We start from the raw sequence: 25,897 nt of genomic DNA on the forward strand, positions 1-25,897 counted from the left end.
AGGTGACCCCGAAGAGTGTGTGACCGATTACACTCTTGGCAGGGGCAAAATTGTACAGTATAGTGTTGCATTTTGACGAGCGCGGTTGAGTCGGCTCACACACCCCGACTAACGCTAGTTGACTGGATTGAAAACATGGCTGCGGCCGAACGTGCAGCAAATTTACGGAAGTGAGGTATGTGTAATTCTTGAGCTACAAACGCTATTTAGAAGTGTGCCTCCAGTTCGGTGCTTCGAGTACAGCAAATGACAAAACCTAAATTTATTAGCCCACCAAAAATGCCTCCTACCGGCATTGTTGGCAATACACAAATACATCGGCAAAGTTATGCGCGGAACAATCAGCTAGCTTGGCTAGCTAATACTAGGCTGCAGCGGCTAGCCGTAGCTACTAAATGGTTACTAAACTGTCGTTATACCGCTTGGTTGCTAACCATGCCGCTTGTGTCCGTGCGTAGCGGTTGAAATGTAAACCTCGGCTAAACAAAATATTAGTTGCGACTCCCACCACTCGGTTATGTATCACTGGTGGACTTAATGACTGTATCAGTTGTCGAGCTAGTTTAGCTAGCATGTTAGTAACGCTACTAGAGGGGCTACAGCTGAAACCGCCACGATTCTTTTCTGCACGATGCAGTTTATAGGAAAACTAGCCGAGAAGAACTAGCGAAGGTAATGTTAGCCAACTTGGCTAACTAGTCGTTCACAAGAGAAAAAAGGAAGAAAATTGGCTTTTAGATTGCAGTGTACTACTTCGTTGTGTCAGTTGAGGCTTGTAAGATAATATATGGATTTCAAGGGTGCAACAGTCTGCAGTTTGGTGTCTCAAGCGTTAATGTTTTATATTTAGCCCTGGAGAGCTAACGGTAAGTTAGTTTGCTAAGGGTAGCCCGCTAAACGGCAAGCTAGCTCAAGTAACGTTCGCTTGGAAGTTGGTCCATGCTAACATTAGCCTGCTCCCCAGCTCTTCTAACTGGGCTGTTTTGCCCAAACGTGTGGTTGGAGTTTTAATCATGAACTTTAGAGTTGACCTGCTGCAAACTAGTGTTAACTTAACCGTTGGCACGTGCAGCTGCAACGGTGTCTAGTCTCTAGTTTAACAGCATCCAACTTTGTCGACATTGAGCTCGCGGCAGCTGATTAGCTGGGATGTTGGGATTTGAGCGATTCTCATCGGTATGTATACCAACACAACTTCGTGGATTTTTCGTTGCCAGTAGGCCCTGTGGAAGTGTTGAACTACAGGTCAGCAACAGAGATGAACAGTCCAACTCGACGGTAAAACAGCACAAAGCTTGTTTGTTTATCATAAAACAAATTTCTCACTCTGATCTCAGCTACGGGCGTTAGCTTAGCTGGTTTGCCAACAATAGCATTCACACTTAGCCAGTAAGGTGTATGTTTACTTATGTGTAGCTGGAGTTTACAGCCTTTACATTTAAATAAAAAACAATGATTCGTTTGTTATGGCACATGACCCATGTGTAGGTCCTGATCTGTCATGATTATGGCAATTTAATCAGCACGTGTTAACATAACTTCACAACCAAACACGCGCTTTAGTGAAGAACAGGAAGTGGTTTGATTGAGAATTACAATCGCACATGGGTCTTGTCTAAGTAGGTGCACTGACTAATAACACATTCTGGCTTTGACACCTTCAGCATTTATGGTTACACTGCTGCCTGTGAGCACGAGCTACTATTTTCCAGCCTTGTCAGGATCAGTGGCTATATGTGACAGTAGTGTCAGAATCAGCTTTATTGGCCAAATATGTGTACACATACAAGGGATTTGACTCTTGTTTTTTAGTTGCTCTCAATGTACATGCACAAAAATAGAGGTGCAGATAAAAACAAGAACAACAAAGCTGAACAAAGGTGAAACAAACACTTGACAACTATGCGCAGATATAAATATGCATATGACATTGAAATTTATAAACAAAATACTGTGTCAAGGCTATTGAACTTGCTCAAACTCTTCTACTGCTAAATGATAAATGTGTACCTGTGGGGTTTACTGTCACCTTGTGTGCTAGGACATTCCTTGAAAAGGCAGAGGGAGTTTTAAGCTTGCTTGTATTTGATTAAATAGAAATGATCGTAGTTAAATGTTTATATATGACTCAAAAGATAGTCACAAAATATGACATTTTCCTTCAGATCACTAACTAAGCACTGTCCACTGTCATAAACTCAACAACAGTAGGAAGAGAGCACAAATCAAATTGCTGGTCTGTGGTCTAAAACGGTGGTTCCTGACCTTTCTGCCGTTTGACCCCCATAAAACAAAGCTATGTCTTCTTGCGACCCCTCATCAAACATTATTGCCTTGTTGCTGACATGAGTTATAAGCAGTTCAACTAAAGAGTAGTTTATCTGTGTCAGATTTTTTCATTTGAAGCACCTTTTAGCGTCATTACAAGTCAAAATATATATTGTTTCATGAGGAAAAAATACAAAAAATTGAAGAGTCACAAAGGATGGACAGAAATGTATAGATTTTCCTCTTGCCTTTATTAATCTTTTAATGCCAACTATCAGCTGGTTTGGAACAGTGGGCTTCAAGTATATTTATTTTAATGTTCATAGTGTGTACATACTTTAGGTAGCTTATGTTATGACACACTCCACAGGCAAGGAGACCCTGTTTTTGAGGAGTCTGTCTATGATTGGCCCTTTTAGAAACAAAGTTCTTCAAACTTGTGTGTTTATGTGGTAACAGCGTGGACTGGAAAGATGCAAGCTATCCGACACACTTTGTAACTGCCTGCACTATTTTTATTTTACGACAATCCTGACATTACACTTCTGTGAGACATGTTTTAAATTTATTTGAGCATTGGGCAGTCTGATTTAAGTAATAAGATGCAAGTGATAACAATGTGCTTTGTAATGATTTATGGGCACAAACTTATTTTCAACAGGAACCTGAAGGCAGCACGAGATGTTTATTAATTAATTATTAATTGAGGCTTTGCCAGCTGTGCCAACAATGTGTTAATTATTGTGACAAGGAAGTGTGAGCAAATGTTTCATATAGCCCAGTTATCCAACTCAACTGTAACCCTGATCAGTTTGAAGTAGTGATTAGTTTTCTGGTTTTTGAGAGCAGGTCAGATGAGCAGGCTTAATTAGTTTTGTCAATTTGAGTCCAAGGGTGAATGCTCAGTCTGAATAACCTGCTCCCCTTCTGTGTTTTTCTTCCTTTCTCTTATTTTATGCATGGACAAATCACATTAGTTTTCTCAGCTGGAGTCCTTAGTGGAGTGTGAGTAATATGTGCATGTGGTAGTGCTTGTTCCAGGTGACTATTATGTTAGCTCCCCAAAGGAATATTATCAAAATGTATTTGTAGCCAAGGTAGCCTCTGGCTTTGATGTTGCTGTGTTAGCACAGTGAAGGAAAAGGAAGGAATTGTCCCAGGAAAGCCAACAAGGAGCTTTTAAATCAGTTTTGACAGAGGTCGGCCTACAGATTGATGTACTTGGAATTAATGTAAATGAGCACCATGTCCACAATGCTAATTGCTGCAATAATTTCTCTCCTCTACGATGGGATGCTATGACTGTGTCTCATCTTCTAAGAAAGGACACCCAGTGAGATAATTTCTCCCTGAATGTCACTTTAATATGACCTTTACCACGTCACATTTTTATTGTACTCTGTTGTTAGATTTATTATTTGGAGCTGTTACCTAGAGGATACTTCATCGGCAAGGTTTGTGTGTGTATGTGTGTGTTGTATGGGAGTTTTTTGGGGAATTAGGGAATGAATGCATGTATTCCAGCCAGGGCAGGAAATCTTTTTATCCACTCAATGCAGTCTCAAAATTTCACCCTGCTTTCATTGGCTGCATATTCTTACTAATTACTGTATACTTAAGACTTACAGATGATTAGGTTTACAGTCACAGACTTGCCCACTAAAATGAATTGTTTGACTGTGGAGTTCATGTCTGGAAAGTAGAGCGACTTTGTTTGTTTATTATTCATCACATTGGTGAGTTTCCAAAGCAACCTTAATGTAATCTCCATTACTTGAGGAGTTATTTGTAATGCCAAGGCTACTTTGCTATTGTGTTCTTATGTCTTCCATGACCGCCAGCCATTGTGTTTTCCTTGATACATTGCTTTGTATCCGCTTCACTCCGTGACCTTTATACCATGTGCAGAATCTTAATACTGGGTGAAACCAGAATAAGCTGTATATATGTTAGTGACAGCTCTTTTAATTACGTTATGTTTGCTTCAGCAACAACCTTAATGATGGATTTTCTGACCTAGATTACATCTGAATTGTAATTGCATGAGGGCTTTGTGTTATCTGTGAAATTGATTCTTTAGTATAGATTAAGATATCTAAGATTGACTGCTTCATAATGTCTGGTAGTATTTGGCTTGTAAACCAGGATTTTTGTCCAGATACACAGAAATGTACGTCATCTGCGGGATACCTCAGGCAACACACAGCGAGTTTGGGAAAGCTTTGTTGTGCCTTAAATTGTGTCAGAGGTTTAGGACATGACGATTAACTTCCTATGGTTGTCCACACACTAAGCCTGTAAGCCTTGTGCAGGGTTCCTGTTGTCAGTGCATTTCAATTTTTGTAGGTTCTGATAAGTTGTGGAAGGACTGCAGCCTGTTGGTCCTCTGGCACACCTGTTATAAAGAGATAAACAGCCTACAGTGTGTGATGACAAACCTATGTCTGCAGTGTTATCTCTGCTGAACTGGGGTGTAAGAATTACAGTGTAGCTTCTGTGTCAGAACTCAGTCAACCAATAAACCATATGTATTCTTTGTGGGACAGAATAAGCAGTAATCTCTGCAGAGAGGGAATAAATATGCCCTCACTGAAATTTACACACACATTTGATTTGGGGGTTTTAATGCAGGTAGTTTACCTTTTTATAATTCATCTGCTTGCCAGCTTTGGGGGCTTTTTCAGTACTTAAAATGCTTGCTGCGCTGTAGTCACCTTATCTCTTGAGTTACCGAGCACATACAGATGAGTCTCAAAGCTGTGATATTTGTGAAGTATCAAAAGTGACTGTGTTATTGGTCATTTAGGCTAGATGGAAGATCTGACCTTATTGTTTCCTGTTTTGTCTCCTACCAGTTTAAGATCCTCCACCTTTTTAATGTATTTCCTTTGTATGGACCTGTGATAAGACATCTAGTTTTGCCTGTGGACAGAAGGTGTTGCTTAGCTACAATGACAGGGGAAATCAATACCCCTCTGGTGTGAGCTGAGAAATGACCCGAGCGGTATTTAACAAAGGCCTTTTGGTGAACGCTTTTGTTTGAACCACCCCAGGGTATCGTTCATGCATTCATTTTTAGCATGGCTGGCCAGTGAAACCAACCAAACGTACAGCTTTTGCAGTGGAAGTGCTATGATGTGACCACTGAGTTGTAAAGGTTTGCAGTTTCCAGTGATTTTTTTTTACTTAATGAAGTGCATGATTCTGTCTGTGTGTGTTTTACAGGTGCCCACATTCTGCTGCAGAGGAGAGAGCACCAGGATGAGGAGACTGTAGGCACCCGCCGTAGTATGGCCGCGTCCCGTTCCTCGCGCGTCACAAGGTCGTCAGTGGGGCTCAATGGATTGGATGAGAACTTTTGTGGTCGAACCCTCAGGAACCGAAGCATCGCCCAGCCGGAGGAGACCTCGGTGCCTCCACTACCAAGGGCCCGCTCGCCCAAGAAGAAGCAGGAGTCGAAGCAGGACGGCAAACAGGAATCTAAGCAGGAGTCGAAACAGGACGGCAAGCAGGAGTCGAAACAGGACGGCAAGCAGGAGTCGAAACAGGACGGCAAGCAGGAGTCAAAGCAGGATTCTAAACAAGATGTTAAACAGGAGTCAAAGCAGGATTCTAAACAGGACGCAAAGCTGGACGCCAAACATGATACAAAGCAGGACACTCAGCAGGATGGCCAGCAGCAGGGCTCGTTGCAGGTGAAGGTAACTGACTCAAATGTTTCTCCTGCTGAGGCAGAGCAATGGACCAGCTCCAGGAAGCGGGGCGTGTCCTGTTTAGAAAAAGACAATAGTCCTGAGAATTCTGAGAAATGTGATAGAGGGAAGGGCGCGCGGGATGCCTGTCCTCAAATCAAAAGGGCCAAACGGTGCTCCCGCTCTGGAGAGTCTCAGGGACACGAGGAGGACCCTGAGCCTCTGAAACCTGAAAGTCCAGTCTCTGTCCCAGAGCCTAGCAATGACAACAGTTGTGAAGAATTTCCCAGCCAAAACTCTGCTAACACAACTCCTGCCTCACCTGTCCACAGTAAAGATGAAGGTGAGCTGACAGGGGGGAAGGCAGAGGATGGCCATGTGGAGTGTGACGGGGCAGCTCAGCCCCCGAATGCTCACAAGGCCTCTAATGGACTCAGAGAGAATAAAGCAGAGGAACCTAGCACACTAACTGAAGAGCCTAGTGCAAACCCCACCTCTGCCACCAACTGCCCGTCGCTGCTCAACGGTAGTCAGACGGGGGCTCCCTCATCCCCTGACCCCACTGTGCCTTGTAGAAACTCTGTCCCTGTGCAGATGGAGGTCTCTGGCTCAGGGGAATCGCCAGCCTCAGCTGCTCCGCCATTTGAGGCTGTTCCAGAGGATCCTGTCCCTGAGTTGATAGTGGCTAAGGAGCAGGAGGTGGAGGAGGTGGAGGTTGACGTGGTGGGCGACCCGTTGTGTCTGGCGCACGAGGAGCAGGTGACAGAGAGTGAGAATGACACCAACGGCCGGCCGCCAACACCAGTGCAGGAAGCTGCTGCCTCCACCTCCTCCACTACCACCAACATGAACAGTAGTCCAATCAACAACAACAACAACAGCAACTCAGGAGAAACTACACCCCCACTAGCAACAACCCCCTCCCCCACAGAGCCAGGGTGCAACCCCTCAATATCCAGCACGCCCCCCTCTTTCACAGAGCTCTACGAACACAGATACACCCTGCGGACTTCACCCAGGAGGGCTGCCACTGGTGGCAAGGCCTCCTCCAAGCTCAGCTCTCCCCCCAGAGACAATGGTCCCTTGAGGGAAGAGGGGGAGGTGGTGATTGGGCTGGAGGAGGACTGCCCTGTGGTGGAGGAACCTGCTCCCTCAGACTCTGTCGGCCCCTCCAGTGAGGAGCCGGTCTCCGTGGATCCTGGAGACAGGGCAGGTGGTGAGGACAGTATGACTGTGGAGGGCAAAGAGGCTGAGAAAAGCATGGAGCTGACACAGAGCCAGGCTGCAGAGGAGGAGGAGGAAGAGGAGGAGCCAGACGTGTATTACTTTGAGTCGGACCACCTGGCTCTTAAACACAACAAAGAGTATGTGGGAGCTCCCCGGGGATTCTGCTCTCTCCTCATCTTTTGTTGATGTAGCTCTCACACATGTTGATCACTGTATTCTGTGATCATTGCGTTACTTCTGGTCTATGGTTTTGAATGAACCGGGCATGCATCTGAGTTGATGAGGATTTGTCTTTGCCAGGAATATTCTGATGTCTTGAAAGAGCTGAACATAAAACCTTAAGGATCATAAATATCAGTCAGTCATAAATATGTCTGAAAATTAGTATTATTGTGCCCAAAACATCACTGACTATGCTTAAGTTAAGGGGTTTTTTTCTCTACTTGGTTGGTCAGGCAAGAGATTCAGGAATCTGCTTGCTCTTGCACAAATTGTTGCATTTATTAGTAGTTAGAGTAACAACAGAGACTAAAGTTAATTATCATGTGAACTCTCAGGCTAAGTAAATGAACAAGAACAGAGAGTCAAAATGACCCCATTTTATCAGCCCGCTCTCAAATTTGCGGCAAACTACGCATTTCATCGCCAGTCAGTGTGCAGCTACTTCTGGGGACATTTCGGTCCCCAAAAGTAGCTGCAGATTTAGTGCTCCTCGCTTTCACGCTGCTCTCCAGGGTAAAATCGTTACATTATTTGAAGTCGTCACTTTCACTCAGGGAAGATGTGTGCAATGGTGGGTACAGACCCAGACCCATGGTGAGCCTGAGTGAGATGGAGGCAGCTGCCCAGAGGAAGAGAGGCTTTGTCCAGTCAGGCTCCGAGATGACGTTATCTTCTGCCCTCTGCTCCGAAGTGTTGAATTTACAGCTTACAGCAACTTAATTTAGCATAGTCTTTGACTTTTGTTTGATATCTAGCACGCATTAGGTCGGAGGGTAAGCTGGCTTGTTTATCAGGGGTGTAGCAAAACATTGATCTGGACTGATATATCGATTTAATGATTAACAATCCAATATGATTCATATGCTTTATTCACTTTACTTTCATTGTCTGGTTTTATGTTGCTTCCCTTACCCCTAGACTCCTACTGGGTTGTAACACGATGCAAAGTGAAAACATTGATAGATATCGTCATCTTTAAGATTCGCTTTTATTTTGAAATTTCCCCTGGCACGTCTGTGTCACTACTGCCATCCAAGCACACCTCCTTCCTAAACTTTCAAACAGTGCTAGCAACCTAGTACCAGGCAGACAATGGCAAGCAGTCAAGAAAAAGACAGCGAGGATATATTCTAATATTGGATTTTATCAATCACAGGCCCCGGAAAGAAATTGAATTGAACTGAAATCATATCATGGCAGACTTTGTGATATCAGCAAATACCATAAAATTGTCCAAAAAAGGATATAATATCATATTGTGATGAAACTTGAGATTCACAACCCTATTCTTTGCTACATAAATGTCACTGTCACCTTGAACATCCTGCCGAAACCTCTTCAAAAGTCTGGCTGTTCACTAAAGTGTTACTTGATAGTCTATATGAAAAAAAGAATAGTCAAATATTCATATTGAACAGCCAAATCAGATTCAACAAATTCAAAGTTGACCCCTCCTTACAGGTGAAATAGGTTGAAAAGCTTTTTTCTCCTCTAAATCTTTTGAATTGATTTATTTAAATAACCGTTAAAGGCCTCAAGAGGTAAAACATTCAACTTTCTTATTGCCCGTGAAATTAGCAAAGATTAAAGAAAAGTCAGGAAAAACAGGAATAAAAAATTTGAGCGGGCAGAACAGTATTTTTCTTCTTTCTTGTCCTGTTAATTGCCACAAAAACCCTGAGATTTATCTTTCAGCCCTGTGAGTGTTACCTTACCTTCCAAAACAAAGGAAAGAACACAACTAATACAAATGTGTCTGGGTTTTTGCAGCAGCAACACCTAGACAGAATGTTTAATTATCTCAGTTATTTTTGGAGGCTTTTCTCAGTTATTACGGGACTATCGATGAGCATCTAACTATAGCTCCTGTCTTATTGTTCAGGTTTTACATGTTTCAGCCTTTAATTTCCACCTTCAATCGGGTGCCGTGATTGTGTGAATTAGCTGCCAATTGTCAGCTTTCCAAAGCCCACTGAGATTGGATGTTAAAATTACTCTGCTGATTGCCTCCGTCCTCTCTTTTCTCAGTAAGATGAGTTGTTTTAGAGGAGAAGGGTTTTTCGGCGTGCGGGCTTTGTTCCTAGTTGTGTTGTCAGGCATCAGACAAGATGGGATGTTTATATTTGTGGACAGATCCCATGCTGCGCTCAGTCAGGCACTGCTAACTGCACTGTGGCAGGTCAGCTGATACACGATGCATCTTCATGGGAGGAGGGGCAGAGGGCTGTGGGGGCTCAGAGACATCATCAGCTGACGTCCCTTTGTCTTTGACACCATTATTGGTGAAAGTTTCAAATTCGGAGAATGGCTCTAGAGTAAGATTTCACTGCTCTCGTATTGCACAGTAATTCGATCAAGTTTCTGTGACATGCCAAGTTTTAGGTCGTGCTGAGTAAGGAGAATATTTGAAGGCTCAGATCAGTGCAGTGAGGAGTCATCTTTAGAGAAGAATGACTTGGCATTTTTAGGGTTGCTGAATATGGAGAATTGACACGGACATGATTGATAATGTGTATACAGAACATTGTGTATTGTCATCTTGCAGCTTCGTCTATTTTGACACAGTTCCCTCTACCTATTTCATGTAAATATTTTAAAAAGCAAACCACAATCCTTGATAATCAGGCATTAACGTAGCAACACCATTGTCCTGGCCAGTTTTTCATTTGGCACCAGTGTTTTTCAGTGGACCTCAGGCCCAGTAGGTGGCAATGGTACGCCAGGTTTGTCCCTGGACACCTGGCGGGAGTCCAGAGTGCTGAGGAGCAGAGCCAAGTCCTCCTCATTTCTCTTAAACTGATTAATGTAGAGATCATCTGTTCATCTGAGGAAGTCAGCATGCTTGCTCATGTCTTGTGCACAGGTCTTACATTTGAATCAGAATGACTCTTGTACAGGAAATGTGCAGTAGTATGTTTATGTGCCACTGCTGCAGTGACAGATTTGCAGTTTGCACTGAAGCACAGCATTTACTGGTGCCTGTACAAGGTCAGCAGAGCTCCACGTTGCGTGAAAGGATGGTGTCTGTAACTAATGAAGGGATATGAGGTTAAACACACTTGGCTTGTTTGAATGTTTTACTTGTAGGATTTCAAATCACCGGCAGCTGTTGAATAAATTGTGTCCTCTGCATTGATTTTCATTCATGTCCTGTTAGGGGAGATTGATCCACTCTGCTTCACTGAGCACTTGCATTAGGTTATAGCCATGTAGGATGCTGTCACATTCCTGTCGATTCTTCCTGCTCTGCCCGCACTGTAGGGCCTCTGAGTCAGTACCACACTTAGTCATTGACAGCTCAGTTTGCAGCTCTTCTGTTGCCCCAGAGGGTGTGAGTGGAAAGGTCAGACTTGTACAGCGTGGAAGGCTCCTCGAGCACTGTAAAACCCAAGTGTTTGTCATGCAAAGGTTTTGATATTGCTATGAAATATAAGTGATGTGCGCAGTTACAGATCAGAAAAGTGTTTTAGTGGTAAAAGTGCATTTTCTCTTACCGTTTGAACTTTCATTTACCGGCTGCACTTCTTGATGGGCTACACTAAGAAAGTAACTCTAAAGGTGTTATTTTCCAAAGCAGCTAATTTGAGATGCACCATTTCTAGCTCATGCAAACTCATTATTTGCAAAATAAGTGGAAAGGAAATGGTTTGTGTCTTGTGTAAGTATTTAAGTTCTCAGCTCCGTGGTTGAATTATTCATTGTCTGTGGTCTAAAAGTTTGATGCACTGCAGCATTGCAAGTGTCAGGTTGAATAATGTAAGCAGTCCCTCCCCTCCACTGTTGTCTGACCTGGCTTCCCTCCGTGTCAGTTATCAGAGGCTGCTGCAGACCATCGGTGTTCTCGAGGCCCAGCGCACGCAGGCCATCCTGGACCTGGAGACGTTGGCGCGTCACCAGAGGGAGGCACTCAGCGATCCCATCAGCTTTGTGGAGCAGCTGCAGAAACGGGTAACAAACATACAGAATGTGTCCTTGGTAAAGTGAAAAGCACAGAGCCAGGGAGTGCCTGCTTTTGTGATGCCTATTGTGTTCAGGTTTTTTTTTTTTTTTTACATTGACGCATTAATTTTAATTCAGTATGTTTTAGTATTGAGGTCACAGTTTGTGATGGTGTTGTACTAGACTGCATTACCTTGAGAAGTGTTTTTTAATATTTTGACCCTCTCATGTATGTAAATGGGAAGGACAACATAATTAGAAACACTTTTCAATTAAAAAAAACCATAATTGAGTTTACACATTTCCATCAGTGTCAGCAAAAACAACATTTTGAGCTCCATAAGGATAGGTGTTACAGCAGGGCTGTTGAATTGGACTGGGGCCAGAGTGTATGTTCAAGTGTGTACAACAAACAATTTGTGCACGAGTTGTGTGAAATCTGTAGTGATTCACTCTGCATCAACCCCTCTCTGAGACATGGCACATAAGATCTTGTTCTTGGGTTTTTGCCTGAGGAGTATCTCGCTGGTTGAAACGTTGCTCGAATTAATATTTGGGAGCTTGTAAAATTCAGTGTGCAGGGTTCTCCTTTTCCACTGTATGACTCAGATTGTGTTCTGCACCTGTTCACAACTGGGCCAGGATGTGCACACTGTCCACCTTTTTTCTGCTTTTGACTGCTTACTCGATAAAATGTCAAGGTAAATGGATTCATATGTTTGTGTAGTCGGGTAAAAAGTAAGTTACAGATTAATTAAAAGGATTAAAGGATGAGTGTGTGGGATTTAGTGGCATCTAGAGGTGAGGTTGCAGATTGCAACCAACTAGGCCTGTACTAAAAGTCTTTCTAAGGTTCGAAGCTCCTATGAAGGTTTTCGAATGAAGCTTCAAATGTCTGTTGATATATTTTATGACATTATTGAAACTCCTCTAACAACATTCTCTATTTGATTAAAGTCTTTTATCAGATTAAATTAGTTATTCTTTAATTAAATCAACTTTCTTTATTTAAAAAAAACGTAATTTGTGGTGCTGTTAGATTGCTGCCAGTACGCCCTGTTAATACAGGTGTGGCAAGCTGGAGAGCAAACAGCTTTTTGACCGTGCGAAAATGTTTTTGAACCCACCTGTGAGTGGGTCAGGTGGCTTTGAGTAAGCTTAAAACATCACGTGCGCTGGTGAGCAGGTGTTCCACATAAGTTATTAACTTAGAGAAACATTACAAGCAATAGTCGACTTTGTCCTCCCCCCTCTGTGTCACTCTCTTTTTCCCTCGCGTGCACGATAACACACACATCCAACACTCAGTCCTTGTCTCTGTTTTTGTCTCAGTCCTGACAGTTGTGCTACAATAATATGAAAGTTGGCGGTTTGCTGGTTGGGTCATGTTCGGTGGTTGTTTCATGTATATTTTTTAGGGTTGCTATGTGCAGATTGGCTCCAAACTGTGCAGAAATATCAGTACAAAAAAAGCAGCTGAGCAGCATTCAAACATGATTTAGAATTTGAACGTCAGTGTTATGAATGATGCTTTGAAGCATCAAACTATTTGGCGTAGACCTGCAACTAAATGAATACCCCTCCCTTTCCAAGCATGAAAGAGAACCTACGGTGGCCTTCAGGTAACATAAAATCACGTAAGACCCTCTCAAGAGCCAGTGTTTGGTTGTTCTGTTCTACGCTACTGTAGAAACATGACGGTGCAACATGGGGGAGTCAATGGAAGAGGACCCGCTCCCGATGTAGAATGTATGAAGGGCTCATTGTAAGCCAACAAAAACGCAGGGATTCTTAGTTTCAGGGGATTATGTGGTTATGTGGTATTATGTATTAATCCTACACACTGCTCCTTTAACTTATCAAAACATAAGCATACCTAACAAAAGTAGAAAATGCCCCAAAACATAAATGTTTGTCTTACAGTGTTTGTTCCTCTTATGTTGTCAAATATGTAACATGTTGCAGTATAGTTTGTTAGGATGTTGTTAGGATAGTTACTTGTTAACAGAATCTGACCCTCAATCCTTGTGACCCTCAGGTTAATTTGGGCTTGCCGTGTCCTCAGCGAGTCGTCCAGCTCCCTGAAATTGGATGGGAGCAGTACACCTCAGGCCTCGGGGACTTTGAGAGAGAGTTCTGTGACAAGAAACGCAAAACCAGGCGGCTAAAGCTGATCTTTGACCAAGGCATGTATACATTACTTTTTGTCTGTGTCTTGGTGTATGTATTAAAATCAATATAAACACCAGAGAGATTTCTTCTGCCATTTAAAAATACTAATTCTGCTCATTGCCTCACTTTAGGTTTGCCTGCTCGACCAAAAAGTCCCGTGGAGCCTAAGAAGGAAGGCGAATCCTCCACCATGTACTCCTCTCTGCCCACTAGTGACGCTCCAGAGAACGGCAGGCAAACGCAGGTATGACTCTGCCTCTGTACTAATATAACCTGTAGAGGACACACATGCTGCTGTGATTGCGTCCCCGTATATCATTAGATGCAGATTCATTCATAACTGTAGCTGGTGAGTCACCCATCTCCTGCAGGTTAGACTACAAATCATAAGGTTATTACAATTTTACACGCCAAGGCCTCCATCTGATTTCATCTCCCCCATTCTTGCTGCTTGGCAGAGTTAAGCATGCAGCACATGTGAGCACAAAAGATGGTATCTATGGAAACATGAGGAGCCCGCCTCTCCCACACCTCTGATTACGTCTTATTCTTGGCCCTTTGTTATGTGTGTGTGTGTGTGTGTGTCTGTGTGTGTCTTTTGTTACATTGTATAGGCAGTAAGATTTCACTTTTGATTGATTGTTGGGATTAGAAGACGCCAAGCGTTTGGCACTGAGCAAACAACTTGATTATTTCTGTGGCTCTCCCTGTTTATATTGTGCAGGCACATTTGCATTCTCCAGGGTTACACTCTGAATTCTAACAGGATTTTGTTTGTCAGTCAAAAGTGTTGCTGTTTTTCTGCATCTTCCCAATGACACATCTTGAGTCTCATCTGACAGCCGGGCTTTGTCTGTCAAACTGACGGATTCAGTGTGCCAGGCAGTTCATATGCGCAGATCTGTTCAAATGGTGCAGTGCCCATTATTTTTGTATCTTTTAACATGGCTGTCACTCGTGTTTTCTTGACAGATGATCAGAGGGAGGATTTGTCACCCAAACAAGTCTGACACGTTTAACCAGCTGTGGACTGTGGAGGAACAGGTAGGTACCAAGTGTGTCAGATGTAGTACTATAATTCTGTCTGCAGGATTGCACTGAAACATTTCTCTCTTTAAATTCAGAAAATTAATCTCAACAATTAAGTTTTTTATTGAATGTCTGAAATGTGCAGGATTAGTGTAGAAAATTATCATCAATTTGTAAAATGAGGGCTAAATTTACATTAGTTTCTTTTAATAAGCAACCCAGACTTGTAATAATTATTGCTACCCTCTTGTGGCTGTGTTTGAATCGTGTATATCAATAATGATAATAATAATGATGTGATAAAAGCATCATATTAAATACATTAAACTTCCAGCCTACTTATTATTATTTATCCAGTAAAAATAGTTGTCCTATCATGCTTTTAACATGCTTTTTTCTGTTTTGATAGAAAAAATTAGAGCAGCTCCTCGTTAAGTTCCCTCCCGAGGAAGTAGAGTCCAGAAGATGGCAGAAGATTGCAGATGAGCTCGGCAATCGAACAGCAAAACAGGTGACGAAGAGAGCTAGGATGAACTGAATGAAATGCTGATCCACACTTAGTACATGCTTAGTTCAGAATGTTTGGTTTATTTGCACATTTGGAAATGATATAAACACAACAACTTCTTACAGAGTAAACTGGTGAGACTTGTAGAAAGAATTCACCTCAGATAAGCAACAAATTTCATTACCCTACTAAACCTATACCTGAACCTGACCACTTCACATTAAATCCCTCGGTGCCAAATGTCAGTACCTGACAGTGCATCTGGGTCAGAACGCCAGATTTAGACAAGAGGCAGAAGTTCCAAAAGTCACCCCGAAGCCCTGAAGCCAGCCACAGAGCTCTGAGGCAGGCACCAGACCTCAGCGGAGCCGCTAGGATCAACTTCAGATAGGAGGCGGAAGCGCCCAAAAGCCAGAAAGCCATAGCCTGGCGTTGCCAGACCCAATTTGCAAAACGCGAATTCTGATGACATGATTTCAAATAACCCGCCCCAAAGTAATAAACGGTTGTGATTGGCCCGGTAAGCTTTAACCGTTGCCAGAATACGCCTTTATGATTGCATGGCTAGACTGATCTGCTCGCGAGATTAGGATGGTTTCACCAGGCTAAGAAAGCCGTCCACGGAGCTCCGAGGCCACTCTGTAGGCTTGCCAGCGAGCCAAAACTATCACTGTACTGCCGATCTACTGTAATAGTTATGGCGTCTGGTCTATTTTCTTTTCTATATTATTGTAGTAATAGGCTTGTATCACCGCTAGATGAGCAGACACACATAGATGCACACAAGTAGACAGACAGAGGATTAACTCAGTGTTTGATTAGAAAAGAGCAGCGGTGCATAATGGCTTCTTAGTCTACTATGTCGCTTCTGCAGCTTGTTTAAAAAGTACATTTTTGTTATTACAGAGAAGGTAAAGTACCAGTACTGAATTACAGGTACTGCAACCAGTACCGGTTAATATGTGAACGGTAACCGACCCTATTGTCTACATGGCTTTTATTAGCAATGTCCTGATATTGATAAATCTGTGTGCTTTTACTATGCAAACATGTTAAATTGCATTGAGTGTATACTTTGCCATACTAGTAGGCAAAGATCCCCTGCAAGAACTTGGATCATACATTTGCACGACCTCAATTACTTGAAGCAGCTTTTCCTCAGTTGGAAATCATTAACGCGGAACGTTTTCCTGTTGAAACATTCCAGGTTGCCAGTAGGGTTCAAAAGTACTTCATCAAACTGACAAAAGCTGGTATCCCTGTCCCTGGAAGAACACCCAACCTGTGCATGTACACTAAAAAGGTAACTGTTTACTCATTTTGCACTCATTTACCAAACCCCTGAACCACACTGAACTACTAATGAGCTACTAATGTCATATAAACAGTTACTTTCTTTAAATGTCTGTAAGTAAGGACTGGGCTATTAGTTCAATATTGTGCCATGATTGTATAGTGCAATTTGCAAGTCAATAACCATTTTAACAAAATCTTTAATAACAGGTTTTGTTTAAAAAATGTGTAAAGAATCCATCAACTACACTAATAACAGTGGGACACGGTTCGTTTTATTGAGCATCGCAGTCATTCTACATGGTTTTGCCACATCATCATATCTCATGATATTGATTTCACCTATATTCTCCAGCCCTTTTTTAAGCAACAATGTTAAAGAAGACTTGTTTAAAACTGCCTGCTCTTGCTACTGTACCTGTTTGTTCCCCAGGCATCCAGTAAGAGGCAGCACCACCTCAACAAGCACCTGTACCGGCCGTCTACTTTCCTGACCTCCTATGAGCCTCCGGTCTACATGGATGAAGATGACGAGCGTTCGGCGTACTATAGCAGCGTGCAGGACCCCTCTGCTGATGACTCGGTTAGTCCTCTTTCACATCACAGAACACTAAAGCCACAATGCCTCTTCTTTATTTTTGAAGGTATGCCATGCAATCCCTCTCAGTCATCATGTATGACCATCTAGAAATGTGTGAGGATGTATTTCTGTGCAGAGACTCTGCCCTCTGCCTGTATTTTGTTATTTTCTTCCTTCATATTCTGCTGTGTTTGGGATGATCCTGTGCACAGTACGGACCAGGTGCCAGACCGTAAGCAGCAGGCGTCCAAGAGGAAGCTAAAAAATTGCAGAAACGGCGATGAAAACCCTCACAAATATAGCAAAGCAAGAAGACAAAGCTTGTTCCAAATGAGAGTGAATCGGGGGTTGGCTTTCATTTTTGCTTGCAATATTGTTTACTGTTGTTGACAGTTCCTGTATAGTAAACCTTTGAATATATACCGACACCCATTTATTTTTCCTGCAAGATTATCTTGTAACTGATCCCTGACTCTTTCATTTCACCGGTCACCGAGCAGGCTGTGGCACTTTGCTGCTTAATTAAGCTTATCACAGGCTCACATTCCCTCCTCTCTCTCACCATCAGCAGTCTCACCCTCTCCTCATGTAAGCAGTGACCTGTAAGATAAAGACAGGTAAAAGCTGCATGTTATGTGCCTTGGGGAGCTTGTTTATACCTGATTTGTCTATCTAAATCCATTTAAGACAAAGTGAAGAAAGCAACTGCTCCTGAGCTCCCTGCCTTGTCACATACGTCTGCTTTTACATGACAGACTGTCCCTCTTAACTGCACATTAACACCTTTTGGTGAAATAAGGCATTTGGCTCTTGATTGCGCACGTCTGCACCCTTTTTGTCACTTCAATCAAGGCAGCATGTTCTGTTGAAAATGGCTAAATCAGAGCGGAGGGGGGGCTGCCAGCCTCGCCTCTTTCCATTTGAACTACGCGACTCCTGACGCTCGCCGTTACCCAAGCGCTGACATTTTCTTTCTCTCCCTTTTGAAGGCAGTAACCTTTAAGTAAAACCGGGTCGCCATGCCCTGCTGAGAACACAGGCTGCCGCCTCCACCAGCGCATTAACAAAACCTCTGACACCGCCGGTATGAAGTAAAGGCACAAAGGTGCTGCCAGCATGGGCCACAATAATTTCTCACTTCAGCAGGTTGTCCTTTACTTTGGCCGTGTTTGCAGGAAGGAGTGAAAGCCTGTTGAGGGCAAATGCGTCGGCAGCTTGGCAGGACTCTCACAAAGCCATTTCCTGTCGAGGCCTGGAAGTGCGACTGATAGTTTTGACAAAAATAAAATGTTGCACTTTGACACTTTTTTCATGTCTAAAGTTTTTTCCCTCTGTGTGAAGGTGGAGGTGGGTATAAGCTTTCTTTGTGTAGGAGACAGACGTTTGCACTCGTGTACTTTCAGCCGAAAGACAATCTCTGCTTACTACAACAATGCTGCCCAAACAGTAGAAAACCCAGATTGGTGTTTATGCATATGTTCTCTTGTTCAGCCAAAAATAGATTGATCGATAGTGGCAGCAGCATATAAAACATCTAGAGATATCATTATCAGATTGGATCCCTGGAGTCATGTAGAGATGTTTTGTCTGTGTACACGTCCTGATGCCTATCAGTCAACATCTCTCTCTCTGTCTCTTTCTGTCTGTGCACATTTCTGTGTGTTTGTCTTTCCACCCCTCACGCTCAGGATGAGGAGACTATACCTGTGGAGCTGAGAAATTTGCCAGAGTACAAAGAGCTTTTAGAGCTGAAGCGACTGAAAAAACAGGCGCTCCAGGAGATCCATGAGGACAAGGCTGGGGTGCGACATGTAGGCTACAAGGTGAGAACTTTGCACAGTTCTGTACAACACACACACACACACACACACACACACACACACACACACACACACACACACACCATTAAAGCCAGGCTTGCACATACAAATTTGCCCTCAGTGTATGAGAGGTAATTAAATGAAATCCTGAGTCAAAGGGATTATGCAGTCAGTTGGTCTACAGGGGCAGTTTGTGTGTAGTTACACACTATACACCAATTCTAACAGTTTTGAGTATGTGGCATTTCAACACTGTAAAAACAGAAAACAGTACAAGGAGTGTTTTAAAGAGCACAGCATCCACCCTGAAAGTGCTCCATTTTTAATGTGATGTTGATATATTGTCCTGCAATGCAGCACACAGTGAAAGGAGAGGAGGCTGTGTAACAGTAGAGAAATGTTGGCTCTGGTTGCAGCTTGTAAATAAAAAAATAAATCATTAAAAATGCATTTTATTTTTACTTTTGACATTTTTTAAGCTTTAAAATGACAATGAAATACAGCAGTTGCAGCTTCATCGATATTTTACATTATTAGTGTCATGCTTTGTAGTGTTACTGTAGAATTTCCTTATCCGAAATACTGCCTTATCTGTGACATGGCATTATAGCATTGGACATTCAGATGTTCTGTCCCATTATTAATCAGTTCATCAAAGACAGTTTTCCCCAGCAGTTAATGTTTCAACTTTTTCCAAAATTGCATTCTGAAGATGTTGCGTGTGTGTGTGTTTGCACAGTGTGATGTCTGTGGCATGGAGCCCATCCAGGGAGTGCGGTGGCACTGTCAGGACTGTCCTCAAGATAACTCGGTAGATTTCTGCTCCAACTGCTCTGACTGGTGAGATGGTTTATCACATACAGAACTGGTAGTTGGGGTTGGACAAAGTGGTGATGTATACATTAAAATGATACTAATTTTTTATACCATAAGATATGTTTTGATAGTTTATACTGTGGTAACAATCCCATAATTGGTAAGTGAAAGGGCCTGACATCTTGATGGCAGAAGGGAATATGTATAAGTTTTACATCAATGTGGTGATCCAGCTTTATTTATCAGGTGTTACATTTTCTGGATTAGCCAAAAACAGACCATAAATAGTTTTTGCAATAAAATTTCAAGAAATGTAAATGTTACCACTGGAGATTTCCCGATAATTATTTGTGGCCTTGATCTGGGTTCTTAAATACTGGATATATAGCGGTACAGTAGCTATATGTTGATTAATAGTATGTTAGCCACATTAAAATAGCTACTAAATTTGGCACACTTGATCTAAATATTGGAGGTCCTGGTTAAAAATAGTCACGTTTATAATCTTATAATTAACGATCTGATATTAATGAAAGTTTAACTGAGATAATGCAACTCCTAAAATTGACATGATTTGATCAGTAAGTCTCTTTAACCAGAGAAAAGAAACATTAATAAGCGGCAGCTTGTATGACCTGCTGCTAGTGATGTTTATTATTATAACTGGCTAATGCCGGCTAAATATTTGAGGCTGTTTTCTGAATGATTTGTACACTGCTGCTTGCTAATAACAAAAATAGGAGACATAACAGATTTGTTGGAGTCGGAGTTGAGCGAATATTTGTGTTTTGTTTTCCTCAGTGTCTAAACTCAGTCACTAATAACTCTGTTCGCCTAAATAATTTTTCACATTTATATACTATAATTCATACAGCTGGCACTGTAAAGCTTAGCTGTGTTAATAACAGCAGCACTGCAGCTCTTGCAGGCTGAGGTGGACAGAACACAGTACATCACAATACAGACAGGATCAGCATTTTGATTGCTTTTCCAATAAAATATGCTCAGATCAAGCCCTTAGGAGCTGTTTGGGACATTATAATGATACATATTGATCTTGCATTATAGTCTTGTTTACTTATTTTAATTGGATCATTTCGAATTTTTGTAACAATCTTCTGTGTGCTTGGTGATACCTTTAAATAGATAGAAAAACACAGCAGTCAGCAGGTATTGATTTTGAATACACAGCCCAATTGAAGTGTCGGTTAAAGTCAAATTGTTTAGCTGCTCTTCTCTCAGACAATTATCACGTACTTTTCCCTTTACTTCAGGCATTATGTGACTTTTTCCACTGATGTTTTTTTTTGTCCTGCTCGTCTTCCAGCTTGTTCAAGACAGAGACCCACAAGCCGAACCACCACCTAGAGCCAGTGCACCAGCCGGACACCTTTCTGGACAGGGACTACTGCCTGCCGCAGAGCACAGGCTACAACTACCTGGACCCTAACTACTTTCCAGCCAACAGATGACAGGGTCCCAGGCGCCTCTAGCTCCAGGCTCTCTCCACATATCCCACAGGTCACTCTGTGCATGGCTCCATCCTCCAAGTCCAAGATAACCGCTTAACCCGCCGCCAGGCAGGAAGGCCAGCAAGGCAGGTAGACAGCCAGGGGCCTCAAAGCAGACCACGGTGCTGCTGGTGGGGGGGGGCTGTTGGTAAACTGGCCTCCCTGACTCAAGCGAAGGGCGGCCATGTTGGTTCCTCAGAACAAGGGGGCCCTGCTCCACCTCAGCCAGGTTAATCAATGGATCTGTGATTTGAAACGATACACTATTTTTAAAAAAACAAACAAACAAACAGAAGGCACACCGACATTCCCGAGCTCTGTGACTCCAGGAGGGCTGTCCCCTTTTCCCCTCATCGCCCTCCAGTTTACCTCCCTGTGCTGCTTCGAAACTGGAGAATTGACGATCAGTGTGGTGAAGCGCCACCTAATGGAGATGTGTGGTCATAGTGGACTGTGAAGTCATCAACTGAGATACACATAGGTGGTTTGTATGTGTGTATGTGGTCTCCGTGTTATGCAAGAGTGAAAATGTTCTAGCTAGGTACCCGTAGATTGAGTATTTATGAATTGCAGCTTCTTCTGCGGGGAGTTGCTGCGAGATAAGTTAGGCGGTGTGGAGCGTGACGCCGAGGTCGGTGTGTTTTCGGCTGCAGACCGTAGGAAGTTCTGCTAATCCACATGACGTTCTGCAGACAGACCTGGATGTGTTAAACGGACTGTGCGCCATGTTTCAGCATGGAGCCATCCCTACCACTGTCACACAACGCTGCTCTCTCACATTTCAAACACACACACTGACACACACTTTCATCTCTATTTCCTTTCCCTTTGCTCTCTCCACTAAAACATGTCTAACAAGGAAGCACTACAGCACGGAGAGCAAATGTTTTTGAAGGCAGGCGAATGGGAACGTATGGAAAAGACTGTTTTTGTTTTCATTTTTTTCTCCTCCCCTAATGTGTGCCGTTGTTGATCATGTTGAGTGTACAAGTATATGGTGAAAAGTAGCCAGCGCTAGTTGCTGTGTGCCATTTTTAAAAAAAGACATTTGTTTTTTTTTGGGAGGGGGAATTCCACCTCTGAACCTGGCCACAACTTCTCCCTTTGTGCGTGGCGCCATCGACCCACATTGTCCTACATTATCAATCCAGTCATCATGCCTCTAGATCTTCTTTAATTTTGCAGTCCACTTTAAAAGGTCCATTTAAAAGATTGTATTTTTATTAATCTATTTAAAAAAAAAAGAATTGAGGTAGTGGTTGGTGCCTCCACAGTGGAACAACCCACACAATTTTATACACATAGATTTTGTTGTGCTTGAGTAGACACCATTTTGTATGGTTTTCGTCTCCTTCCCTCACCCCCTTTGCGACACCATTTTGTATGGTTTTCGTCTCCTTCCCTCACCCCCTTTGCCTTGCTTCAATATCTGTGTATAACAGTCTGTTCTTATGTAAAAAAAAAAAAAATAATAATGTAAAAAAAATGCTAGAGGAGAACCGTGGAAATAAAAGTATGTGAAAATAGTGTTTCTACACCTGTGGTTCATGTATTATTATTATTAATCTTGAAGGTCACTCCACACACAGCATACGGTCCTGCAGTTCAGAGCTGCATCAATTAGTTGAGAAAAAATAAAAGAAAATGTATCATTGTAATCTGAATATCTTTGGTTTTAGACTTTTGATTGAAAAAAAACCATTGGAAGATAATTTTGGACTCGGTAAAAGTGACAAATTTTTCACTGTTTGCTGACATTTTATAGGTCAAAAGTTTTTAATCAAGAAAATAATGTAGATGAATTCATAGTGGAAATAACTGTTAGATGCAGCCGTAGCACAATTGTGACTAAAAAAAATTTTGTTTGCCTGAACAAGTTATGATTGATTGACGCTTCAATATTGAATCAAATTAAATGTAAACCTGCGAGCCGAACACCTCGCTTCCTTGTTTTCGCATGTCGACTTAACAGTCTCAGATCCAAAAAGGGATATGAAACAGAAAAGTGTGAGATTCTCATGTTTTAAAGACGAACAATGTTTGTCTCAGACGATTCACTGAAAATCAGGATTGCCATTTCAGCACGGTAATGTATTCTGGACAGATATACAAGAGGCAGTTCCGAAAACCTGTATTTCCTTAATCAAGAAATTGTAATTAAGATTTCTACCATGATCACAGCCATGATGAATGCAAAATACTGCAAGTCTTTCAGGAATGTTTAATGTAACTTGAAGTTCAATATATGTGATCTGATTCCATGCCAATAAGACTGTTACAGTAATCATTCTCCACAACTTCAAAAGGAAACAACATACACTGAAAATGTGTTTTACCCAAAGTGATGTCATACTGGTCACTCCTCATTAACTGGTAAGCGCAATGATCGACAGCTAACTCACCATCTCCTCTACCTGCTGTGTTGTTTCATGTTTGTGCTTCTATGGTTTCTTTAAATATTTGGTGTAAAAACAGTTTTTATTTCAGAATGAAAGCAATTCATGAACCTCCAATGTGAAAATGTTCAAGCGCCTGATTTCTTTGTTCATGCTCCCCACAGGTGACCTTTGGCGGTCACTTCAAACACTCCCTGACACTCCGAGTGCTGCAGTTAAAGGTCATTTTGCTGATGTTGGATCCATGTATTATATCAGCTTAAATGTGGACTAACAAGTTATGTTTCTGTGCATTTTAAACAGTGATGCTGAACCTCTTATCCCTTTATCTCATAATTACAGCACTTTTTTGTTGTGATCTCCTCACCAGCAGATGGTGCTATCAGATCAGCTGTGACCTTTCCCTGTCTGCGCACACACTCACACAAACACACAAACACCAAAGCAGGCACTCAGAAATCCTCCATTTAGCAAATGCACTGGCTTTATTGAATGTTAAATACCAGACTCAAACAAGCACCTGTACGATGAGCTTGGAAACATACAAATGCGATAATCTTTAATACTCTTAATTCTTTGCTGCTTTTTATTTAAATGCACAAAAGGCAGTTTAAGCTTGATTGTAATTCTTGCATGCTTGTTACGATACAAAGCATGTTGCTGTGCATGAGAGCATGAGCACACACTGATTTTTCCACTTTCCGGCACGACGGGAACACCCTCTCTCGGCTCCTTTGGGGGAGAGAATGGCAGAGGGATTTCACATTCAACTAAAAACATGCTCTCAGTCACAGCAGGGTATGCTATTTTTCTCAGTACAGTTATCTGCCTCAGTCCGGCAGTTGGCAGCATATATTGAGGTCAATGTAAGAGACAATGCAAGTGGGTGAAGCAAAGACTGTGACAACCAGGCGCTTCGTCAGTGTCAAAAGCAGAAGGTTTCACTGATTGCTGGGAGTGTTTGGGGGCATGCATACCACACAGTTCAATGAGCATATGTCTGGTGCAGGTGTGAAGTTATGTGGGTGCGGGTCTCCAGAGACAGGGAGAGAAAAGGTCTTCACAGGTGGACCTCCTGGAGAGAAGAGTGTAGGGGTGTGCAGGGTGGTGGTGGTGGTGGTGGTGGTAGTGTTGAGGAAATTGTAGAAATCAGAAGGTCTCCATCACCTGGCAGATCTGGGCAAACACGTCATCTGGCGACGTCTCGGCGTCAACCTGCAGACGGAGACAAACTGGCTGAGATGAGGCCTTTCAAAAGCCATCAGTGTCTTCACGTGCAGTCTGCTGAAGTGCAACCTGCGCAAGCTCACAGCAGACTGGTGACCTCAATACCTGCTGTGGCATTTAAGCTTGCGCACGCACACACACAACACCTGACGTGGCATTTAAACGTTCAAACAGCTCATTTTAAAAGGAACAGTACAACCCCCGAACAGAAATTCTGTGATTAGCTCCTGACTCTCATGTCGATGGAAACGTCAGTGAAAGGAGCAGAGGCACGAAACACACAGCAAGTTAACCTCTGAGCTCCAGACATGTTCTAAAATAATCACCTCTGTTGTAGAGATGATTGAAAATTGTATCGTTTACCTTTACTGTTTTTAGGTTAATTCACTTTGTCTATAAAGCTTTGATTTGGGTAACAAATCAAAGGAAATCTGAATGAATTAAAGGATAACACATGCAGATGCTTTCAGACGCGCCATGAGGAGTCGCTGTCTCTGTTTTATATTCATTTGTGTGACATCAAGCAGACTGGGCATATTTGTGTATGCATGCCACATTATTAAAAACAATCTTCATGCATTATTTTTCTCTAAACAGCTCATGAGACCTAATTTGTTTTGTAGCCAAACACTTGTACTTTGCATCAAAGTACACAAAATCTAAAGTAGAAAAGTTCTGCCGAAAGGATCATTATAAAATTTTTGGAGAGGTAAATATTGGGGACTTTTGTACCCAGGGTACAAATTCTTTGGCTACAAAAAACACTTGAGGAACTTGTAAAGTACATACATATTTACTCTTACCTGTAGTGCTGTTTATCAGTCTAGATTGTTCTGGTGTGAGTTACAGAGTATTGGAGATATCAGCTGTAGAGATGTCTGCCTTCTCTCCAATATAATGGAACTAGATGGCACTCAGCTTGTGGTGCTCAAAGCACTAAAAATACATTTTAAAAACTCAACAGCAATGTCTCTTTCCAGAAATCATGACCTGGTTACTCAAGATAATCCACACACCTTGTTGTGAGCTGTTTCATGTAGGAACTATTTTCTTTCAACCAAACTACACCTGCCAACTGTGCAGAAGGAAGTGTGCATCTACTCATGGATGTGAGGCTCGTGCTCATAACAGCCAAAAATGTAAACAATGCAGTCCTCCTGGTTAAGCTGTGAACGTTAGCTAGCTCAGTGGTGCTGA

At 42.4% G+C, this 25,897-nt stretch overlaps 2 protein-coding genes across 5 annotated transcripts in view; one reads left to right on the top strand and one right to left on the bottom strand.

Annotated features, from left to right (window-relative positions):
* Positions 1–73: 73 nt before the first annotated feature.
* On the top strand, positions 74–22,447 carry zzz3 (zinc finger, ZZ-type containing 3). 4 transcript variants are annotated; one of them, XM_050033780.1, is made up of 12 exons: positions 74–175; positions 5,494–7,324; positions 11,219–11,357; positions 13,387–13,534; positions 13,652–13,764; positions 14,493–14,564; positions 14,959–15,060; positions 16,265–16,360; positions 16,784–16,933; positions 18,619–18,753; positions 19,490–19,590; positions 20,894–22,447. In XM_050033780.1, exons 2-12 carry the CDS (start codon positions 5,559–5,561, stop codon positions 21,036–21,038), a joined length of 2,967 nt encoding a protein of 988 aa, XP_049889737.1. In that variant the 5' UTR covers positions 74–175; positions 5,494–5,558; the 3' UTR covers positions 21,039–22,447. The 4 variants fall into 4 exon arrangements, with proteins under 4 accessions (XP_049889737.1, XP_049889739.1, XP_049889738.1 ...); XM_050033782.1 differs by lacking the exon at positions 74–175 and adding an exon at positions 187–672; XM_050033781.1 differs by lacking the exon at positions 74–175 and adding an exon at positions 880–1,278.
* Positions 22,448–25,897, bottom strand: part of ak5 (adenylate kinase 5) — a 100,891-nt gene continuing 97,441 nt past the window's right edge. Inside the window, exon 14 of the mRNA XM_050033785.1 lies at positions 22,448–24,688. Coding sequence (XP_049889742.1) covers positions 24,623–24,688 — 66 coding nt within the window. The 3' untranslated portion in view covers positions 22,448–24,622. The remainder of the gene's footprint in view (positions 24,689–25,897) is intronic.

The sequence above is a fragment of the Epinephelus moara genome, chromosome 21, assembly GCF_006386435.1.
Source record: "Epinephelus moara isolate mb chromosome 21, YSFRI_EMoa_1.0, whole genome shotgun sequence".
Lineage (NCBI taxonomy): Eukaryota > Metazoa > Chordata > Actinopteri > Perciformes > Serranidae > Epinephelus > Epinephelus moara.